General features: G+C 29.5%; 1 protein-coding gene across 1 annotated transcript; it reads left to right on the plus strand.

Annotated features, from left to right (window-relative positions):
- Window positions 1-4,814: 4,814 nt before the first annotated feature.
- Window positions 4,815-7,473, plus strand: LOC112795376 (protein FAR1-RELATED SEQUENCE 5-like). The gene is made up of 3 exons (XM_029297662.2): window positions 4,815-4,826; window positions 4,937-7,318; window positions 7,405-7,473. The coding sequence occupies exons 1-3, from the start codon at window positions 4,815-4,817 to the stop codon at window positions 7,471-7,473; spliced, it is 2,463 nt and encodes an 820-aa protein (XP_029153495.2).
- The last annotated feature ends 2,457 nt before the right edge of the window (window positions 7,474-9,930 follow it).

Raw genomic sequence — 9,930 nt, forward strand, 5'->3', positions numbered from 1 at the left:
ATGTAGATACAAATGGTCCAATATATATGAAAATTTACTATTCCTATTTGTTAATATTCATAATACTGAAAAAATTATTTATAAAAAAAACCAACGTATCCATAAAAATTGATTGTTTGAAAACAGTACCCAAAAATTGATTGTTCGAAAACTAGCAAGCTAGTGCTCTTGGATTAATTTTTAATCCGTTACCTCATTTTCGATATTCTTTCCCTTGTTCTTCTCCAATGTTTAGATCAAACATCAGATTTTTTTGTTTAATTAAGACCCGGTTTTCTTTTAAAGAAATATTTGTCTCATTTTATATTCTATAAATTAAAAAAAAAATCGTATTTGTGTTTCTAAGAGCATTTCCAATACTAATTTTAAATTTTATTTTATTTTAGATTCTATCAAATGACATATATCAATATTTATGTGATCATATGTGGTAAACTAAAAACAAAATTTTTTACTCTAATGTTTGATTTTATTTTAATTAAAATTTTATATTATTTTTAATTATTTTATTAAGATAATTAGACAAATAATAAAATTTTATTAATTTTTCATTAAGCTGATGTTATTTCTCTTGGATAAGACCAGTTTTATTCCATCTATCAATTTCAATAATGTAAATTTTAATTATAAATTAATTTAGTTTTTAAAATTATAAAAAATACTCCAAAAATACTCTATTAAAGTTGTTCTAGTTTTAAAAATTAAAGATTCAAACACGTAATATTAATAATTTTTTTGCATTTATACCTATTATTTATTACATTTAAGTCTATTACATGCATTTTAAATATTAAAAGAAGTATCTCCAAATAATATAATTTTTCGGTCCAGTTAGATAAACAAATATTTTTGTCAATTAAGTGCTCCAAATCCATCAAAAATTACCTACACAATGTAGCATGAATTATGTATTTATTATTTTTTTTGTGTTTCTCCTTTTTTTTGTATATTTTTTATTGTCATTCTTGTATTGTTACTATTGTTGCTATATTTTTTATTTTATTTCTTCTCTTTTTCTTTCTTCTGGTGTTATTGTAATATTTTTTTTTATTTTTATTCTTGTTAAGAGGATGAAACAATAGAAGAATTATAAGAAGGTAAAACAAAAAGAATAAAAGAAAAAGTTTTGAATTATACAGAATTTATCAGAAAAATAGTACCAAATTTTTTTAACTAACATAAAAAATTTCTTAATTTTGACACTAAAATTTTTTAACCATGACAGAGGTTCTTGTTAAGATAGTAAAATAAGAAGGAGATGATAAAGAAGAAAATGATAAAGAAGAGAGGAGAGTGAGTTTTGAATTGTGCATAATTTATCAAAAAAATATCACAAACTTTTTAACCGTGACACACAAAAATTCTTAATTTTGACACCAAAATTTTTTAACCATGACATAAAATTTTTTAACTAATTAAAAGTTATCAAAAAACAAATTAACACACAAAAAAAAATTTTAACCATGATATAGGAATTTTTATCCAAAATTTCTCAAGATTATTCTATATTTATAATTCTTTAAAGATTTCTTGTGTCATTTACCAAAAATTTTGATATTATTTTTAACTATGATGTGTTAGAATTAATATTGTAATTTTTTTTTTCCTTCTTCTTCCTTATTTTTCTTCTTTTTCTTATTCTTACTTCTTCTTTGTTGTGTATTTTTTTTTCTCTTTTTATTCTGATTCCTTTTACGAGAGAGAAAAATAGAACAAAGGAAGAAAATGACGATGATGATAGAGGAAGAAAATAAAAAAACAAAAATACACATAAATTTGACTTAGTTATTAGACTTGATTTAAATAAAATATTAATTGTCTAGTATTTTTTTATAATTTTTTATAGTTTATATTTATTAAATGTTATTTTTTTATTTTTTAAAATACTAACATTAATAAACTAATTTTAAAAGTGAAAACTTTTGTAAATCGAGTTTAAGTGTCATTAACTGTTTATCTATCCATAGTTGCCATGCTTGTCGTCCAAAGAGTAGTTGCATTGTTGTTAGTGGAACTTCCAATATATGAAAAAGTATTCCACCAATTAACAAACGTCTTAACCAGATAAAAACATATGGTCTTTCAATTGATTAGGAACACTAACATACACACCTAGATATCTCTCACCACTCACCATGGATAGATATCTTGGTGAGAAATGTTCACTACAAACTCCCTTTCTTAATTCCCTTGTACACTTATTAGCTACTACGTAAATGTATACTATACCCACTTAAGAATCCATGAATTAGGTATTTTATGCTCTAATATATTGTTTTGGTGGATTCATGATGTTTCTTTAAGTTACCTAAAGCAAATTTTTATGTGCTTAGAGTTTCCCAAATAAAGTTGCATAAATGGATTGGATGTGATGAGAGATGAGCAAGACTAATTCAAGAATAGGGATATTAAAAGAGTTTTAACCACTTTAATATTTTTGTTTATATAAAAGCTAAATTTATTTAGTGATATATAAATATTAAATTACAATCCCAAAATTTTATTAAATTATTGAATATTATATATTTTTTTATGATTCGCAGATAAAGTTGGATATCCGAATTGAGAACAGATAGAAATTAATCATCCGCCAAATTTAAATCAATTATTTGTATATAAATCGGCTAAAGTCAATTTTTTATGTCTTAAAAACTTGTCTTCATATAAACTAATTTAAACTAATCTTTAAAATTAAAATTGACTTTATTTAAAATTTCAAAGTTGTTCAAACTCATGCATTATATTACAAATTGTTTTAAAACCAATTTGCTATATAAGCAAGTGGATTAATATCCTTTTTAAACCATTTAAAATTTAGTGCAGTTTAATTTCAGTTCAATTTATGAAAAAATTACAGAATAACACCCCTATCCAAAATATACCAATATTATTCAATTTTATTCTATGTCTAAAGTGTAACTTAATTAACTACTTGTGTATTTTGTGAGCCCTAGCTAGTAGAATAGTTATATATTTTGGGACTAAGTATGATATATTGTAGTTTTGTTTCTATTTTGACTCATTATTGTATAATAAAATTGCTATTTATTTTTGTTTTCCTCTCTCTGTTGAGACTTGAGAGTGACTTTGGTTGGAACATCATAAACACATAGTCGGCAATGGCGGTTAATAACAAAAGGGCCCCTCTCTGATCTGATTCTATATACTTATATATTTATTTATAAATTATTTGTTATAACTAATGAATTAAGAGAACAACGATAACAGTGGATAAAATATCACATATATCTTAATCTAAAATATTAAGGTACGTGCGCGTTTATAAGGCTTATATTTTACATATTTTTTACTTAATTTATTTTTCACTAATTTAAAACTTTATCTCCATATGCTTGATATCTCAACAGATATCCTCATATTATATCATTTAAGATTTAATTATTCTGTTAGTTCTTATAATTTTATTAATTTTATAATTAAATTTTTAAATTTTTTTTTAATTGAATTTTTATACTATTTTTAATTTTATAATTAAATTTTTTAATATAAAAAATATTAAAATTAACTAAATATTTTTTTATAAATTAAATATATTCATAATTAAAAATTTAATTAAATTTTTGATCGTATATATTTTTTTTTAAAAATATTTTATAAATTTTAACGTTTTTAATATAAAAAATCTAATTATAAAATTAAAAATAATATAAAAACTTAATTAAAATAAAATGTATAAAAATTTAATTAAAAATTTAGTAAGATAATACAACAAAGTAATTAATATAATTTTAATTATTAGAATGCGCCACTTTAACGTTTAAAAAGTAAAACTACCTTAGATTTCTTTCTATCATATAATGTTTTAGAATATGCGGATGAATTAAATTTTAGATACACAATATATCCATGTACTCCTTACATATTTATCATATTTTTTCTTCAAATGTATTCTATAGAGTTTGAATTCTAAATCTTAGTGATAGGGAGGCGTGAAACGCACCTGAGCTAAGGGCTAAGGCTCTTCGATTAATCTGTAGAACATTCTAAATTCACTCAGTTTCTGCTGATGTACCAGAAAAAAAGATATAGGTGTTTTTGGTCTTTAGGATATGGGTATAGAGTTTAGACATATATTACATTGGGTTGTTCTAAGGGAAAAAAAAACTATGGGCAGGGTTGGTATCATTGGGTCAAATTTTTGTGTGTAACGGGTGGAATTATCAAAATCCACTTAATCTGCATTCCTAAGTGAAAATGATTTAGTAGTTGGGCTTTGTATTTTTCAAAATTGGGCTTGAATAAATTTTTGTAGTATTAAAAGTTCAAAACTAAGGACCTCAAAATTACAAAAAGAAAAAGAAACACTCATTACCAAAAACGAAAGTAAGTACTTCCATACTTCACCCAAATTGGGGGTGAATGATTCGGTGGTCCTCACTTGTTTTTTCACCAATTGTGGTGAAAACTTAAATCAACGGTTAGATCATTATTAAATTTGATCCAACGGTGGGTTATATTTTGTCAATTATAATCAATTTTTTTTTTTACAATTAGTGGTATATGAACTACGGCCCAATAGAATTTGTTATTTCCATAAAAAATTTTACTAAATCCTAAATTTCACCCACACACAAAATTGAATTTCATAATTTCCAACTAGTTAAACACACAATTGTCTCCTTCGTCAACATCAACATCATTATCTTCTTCTTCACTCTAATATTAATTCTGTTGATGTTCAACTATACATCTCCTAAGTTTCATATTTTACACCCTTACAAGCTTTTTTCTTTATCAAATTTACAGCGTATATCTTATCTCTCAATCCCTGCGAGGAAGTAATCTGAATCCCAATGTCTAATGAGGTAGGTTTTTCATCAATCTGAAACCCTAAGTCACACTCTTAGGATTAATTTTGATAGATTTCTTGCATCATGCCATCAAATACCTAGCCTAAATTAATTTGTTCATGTAGGATTATGTAGATGACACCAATAATGTTGACGGGTTTCACGGGAATTTGGAGAATCCCTTGAGAAACAGTGATGAGCTCCTGGACGATGATATCTTCATGGATGCTAACTTGGCAAATGCAGAAGTTGGTGCTTCTGAATCCAATGAAGGTACCCATTTTGATCAATTGGATGAATCTTATAAGATTGACGGGTGGGAGGACATAGGAAAGACTGAGTTCTTGAATATTGTAGATGTTGATATAAAAAGATATCATTTCAGTGATCTAGGAGTGGCTTTTGATTTCTACAATGCATTTGCCAAGTCAAAGGGATTTAGTGGTCGAAAAAGTAAGACGCGAAAGCACAATGGGATAATCAATCGACAGAATTTTGTTTGTTGTCGCGAGGGCTTCCGACGAAAAAAGGCAGATAATATGCATACCAGAAAACAAGAGCCTAGAGCTGAAACTAGATGTGGCTGTAAGGCAAAGGTTCAGGTGTCATTTGACGTTGTTAGTGGTCGCTGGATTGTTTCAAAATTTTCTGATTTGCACAATCATGACCTTCTTCCTCCAATTTTTACTGCAATGCTTCCTGGTCACAGAAAAATACCTGCTGCAGATATTGAGCAAATAAATATAATGAGGAAGGGTGGATTAGGCACTGCACATATTTTTGCAGCACTCTCAAGCCAATCTGGTGGTCACCACAATGTTCCCTTTTTGCCCAGGGACTTGTACAATCAAGTCGCACAGCAACGTCGACGATTGAAGGGTGATGCTAGTGCAGCTCTTCAATTTTTGAGGAAGATGAAGTCCATTGATCCTGTCATGGTTATAAGATATGAGGTTGATAGGTTTCACTCGATAAAGAATTTATTTTGGTGTGATGGAATAAGCCAAATGGATTATCAATTGTTTGGTGATGTATTGGCTTTTGACGCTACTTACAAGAAGAACAAATATCATTGTCCGCTTGTCGTTTTTTCGGGTGTTAATAACCATAACCGCACAGTTGTCTTTGCGGCCGCTCTTGTGTGTGATGAGTCAGAGCAAACATATATTTGGTTGTTAAAAAGTTTACTGGAAGCAATGAAGGGGAAGGCCCCAATTTCAGTTATCACAGATGGTGCCCTTTCAATGAAAAATGCAATCGAAAAATTTTTTCCTAATGCACATCATCGCCTATGTGCTTGGCACCTTATTCGCAATGCCACAAGTAATGTAGGTAATCCTAGGTTCACATCGCAGTTTAAGAAGTGCATGCTGGGTGATTACGAGGTTGGTGTATTCCGTAGTAAGTGGGATCGGATGGTTGAAGAGTTTGATGTGCAAGACAAGCAATGGATAATTGATATGAATGATAACCGTCATAGTTGGGCAACAGCACATATCCGTGGGAAGTTCTTTGCTGGGTTTAGGACCACTTCTCGATGTGAGGGGTTGCACTCAGTTATTGCAAAGTATGTCAAGTCTAGGTATAATTTAAGAGATTTTGTAGAGCACTTTGATAGATGTGTTGCCTACATTCGTTTCAAAGATAGTCTAGCAGACTTTGAATGTGCACATGGAGTACCTGTGATGCAAACTCATTTATTGTCATTGGAGAAGTCTGCAGCTAATTTATATACAAGAGAGGTATTTTTTCTATTTCGCCCTATTATTATAAGGTCTGGTTCAATGAAAGTGTTAGATTGCATTGATGTTGGTTCTTATATGTTATACACGGTGGTTAAGTATGGTAGTCCTAACGATACATGGCAAGTATCTTTCTGTGATTTACCAATGGAGTTTACTTGCTCCTGTATGAGGATGGAGTCATTTGGCATTCCTTGCGAACACATTCTATCTGTTTTAGTTACACTTGACATTTGTGAATTGCCAAAATGTTTAGTTCTAGATAGGTGGACCAAAAATGTGAAACAACAAATACAAGATACAAAGGGGTTCACTTGGGATTGCTTAAAGTCTACCCAATACTGGTGTTTGATGGACTGGTTTAGATTGGTGGCTACACTATCAGCAGGTAAAGATGATAGGTTCAGGAGCATGAGGGATTGGGCGATAAACACAGTGGATAAAATGAAAGCCGATGATACTGCTAGTGCAGTTGCTTCTAATAGTGCAATTCCTGCCACTCATACAGATCCTCGTGACCCCCCAATTCGTAGAAGAGCTAAGGATCGTGCCGGACAACGGTGTAGTATATGCCGGGAGCTCGGACATAACAAAACTACATGTCCAGATCGGAGTAAGTATGATAGGGGTTCACATGAACGGCATAGTCTACCTACAGATGATGATGCATATGAGGCTATGTGGGATGAGGAAGAAGACTTCATTTATGAGGAAGATGAAAGTGAATGTGCGGTAAATTCTAGTTCTGAATCTAGCAGAGATCAAGTGAGACATTTCTCAACTTTGATATTTTATTTACTGACTACTTTAAGATTTTTCATGTGTTGCTCATAAATTTTGTGTTATTTCAGGATATGGAGATAGATGACTCTAATTATGAATTTGGAAATGAGGACGATGGAGCCAATGAAATTAATTAGTCCTATATTATTTTTGTTTCATTTAATTTGTAATGTGTATTACGTATTATTTACTTGTTCCAGCTCAAATTACCTTTGATTTAACCTTTAGTTTTTTTTGTCTTTTTGAAATATGGATATCTTCTATTTAAATACATCACAAATGTGGGAAACTAATCCTGTCTAATTTGGTGTATGTTGGGTTTAAGTTCTAACTTTTAATTATGTCTAATTGAGTTTTTGTAGTTACTGATTACCAATTTTAAGCTACATTGATGAAAGATGAAAGATGAAAGCTGGGAATAAATATGGTGTTTATGTTAAAATTTGAGGGATTTTTTCATCTTGTCTTTTGTTTTGGGTATTAGTGTTTCATAAGTCTGAATGCTTGGATCTTATATTACTCTTCATATAATAACAAGGATATTCAAATTCATGCACTAGTAATGTTATGTAAGTTAGTTGGTGGTAGATCATACAATGGCAAAACTCAATCCTTTTAACTTCAATTCATTCATTAGTTATGCTATGCAGGTTAGTTAGTGATAGATCATACAAAGACAACAATGGACTCTTTTAAATTCATTATTCTAAGTTGTCTGCTGTTTTATGATTATATTTCTATTTTAAAGTGCTACTTTTTCACTAGTATGAGACACAAGAGACTTACAAAAATGCATCCTGTTAGTAAAAAATAGTCACTCAATTTTTTTAATTTATCTCAATTTTTGAGAAATTGAGATGAGTTAATTATTTTTTCACACATTGAAGTCTCTAAAAATAGAAGAAAATAATGTAAAATAGTCCTTTGTTATCCTCTATCATCATCTCTGTGACTATTTCTATGACAGGTTTCTTTTTATGTTAATAACATAGTGCTTTAAACTATGTGCTCTCATTTCATTGTTCTTTAATGATGAGAAGATTTTTAGTTATTAGTTAAATTTTAATATTTTTTGCACCTTGCAGTAAGATTGCTATGTGCATCGGTTTAATTCAATGTGAAAAATGAGTAAAAAATAATTTAAATATGATTAAAATAGTTTAAATCATAAGCATGGATAATTATCTTATCCATAAGCAAAATAAACATTTTGGAACTTAAATTCAAATACCTAAGTTAATAACTATATGATAGAAATATTTTTGCACTCAAATTTAAATATCTAGTTAATTTTTTGCCACAACTGCATTCCACCATCGATCTGTGCTTATTTGAACGTCTCGCTTCCTTTCGTTGCTCTCAGATAATACAAGCTTCAAGGTGCTACTCATGCGGACCTTCTCATCCTTGAGCTACATATTCACCAAATTGGCACTTTAATAATACGATGATTATAAGTAGAGCTAAGACAACTCAAGGTGTGTACCCTTACCACTCCGAGGACAGATGGGGTGAAGTGAGATTCCATATTCAGCCATTGCATAACCCAACAAGCAGAATTTTCACTGTGTCAGATTGTTAAAGTTTGATTAAAACCTGAATGGAAGGATGTGCATTGACAAGAGAAGCGAAAACATACTAATAAATGGTCTACCTTGATTCCAGTTGCGGTAATCCATATCCTCTGAGTATATCCCATTTTTCAAAATGGTTCTTACTTGGCATTCCATGTTTAACATAATCCTCTGATAATATTATTTGAACAAGCACTTGTCCCTGTAACCATGGCTTTATGAGACACAATGGACCTTGTTTTAGCATATCATGTTACTTGCTATATTGAGATACTTACTATTACTTTCATGTCTTGGAGCCTTTGTTCCTCGCCATGTTTTGGTGATAACACATCGAAATAATAGGTTACCTTGTCTATGATGCTAAAGACTATAAGATACCAATGACCAACCTTCTCCTTAACTGGTATATATACCTAAAATTTGAAAATTTCTTTGATTTAAATATCATGTACACAACAAATGATATATATACCTAAATTAGTTTTGTCCTCTAATTTTAAATATTTAAATTAGTTAAGGTCAGTGGACATACCCACTTAATATTCTTGTTGGGTTGCATAAAATCTTTTCCATAGTCTCTGAGCAAGTCATCCAGTGTTTTATCTCTAAAGATGTCCTCCTGGAATTTGATAAATAATGTATAGCATAACACACAAAATATGAGACTAGTCAATTCAAATTGTATTAAATCCAGTTAATCATTCACACAATTGTACAAGTTTCTAGACATAACACTCATATTAGACTTACTATATGCTACATTGTTACACATATTTAGAATTGTTATACTTAATAATTGAGATTACCGCAAATAATGGTGGTAAGCTCCACAGTATCCTTTTGTTACTCTGTTCATGTGTTGTTCTAATAGCCATCAGTGTAAACACCTGCAGTTTTAAGGTAATTTATATTATTGTTTCGATATGTAAATCACCGAAGAATTAATGAGTTAGTGTTGTTAATTTTATGAAATTTTAATTCTTAAATGCAAACCTCTTCTGAAATCTCATGCCCCGG

The sequence above is a fragment of the Arachis hypogaea genome, chromosome 4, assembly GCF_003086295.3.
Source record: "Arachis hypogaea cultivar Tifrunner chromosome 4, arahy.Tifrunner.gnm2.J5K5, whole genome shotgun sequence".
In the NCBI taxonomy this organism is placed as follows: domain Eukaryota; kingdom Viridiplantae; phylum Streptophyta; class Magnoliopsida; order Fabales; family Fabaceae; genus Arachis; species Arachis hypogaea.

Coding starts and splice junctions, on each gene's coding strand:
- LOC112795376 (XM_029297662.2), top strand. Junction 7,319..7,404: donor CTGAATCTAGCAGAGATCAA/GTGAGACATTTC, acceptor GTGTTATTTCAG/GATATGGAGATAGATGACTC.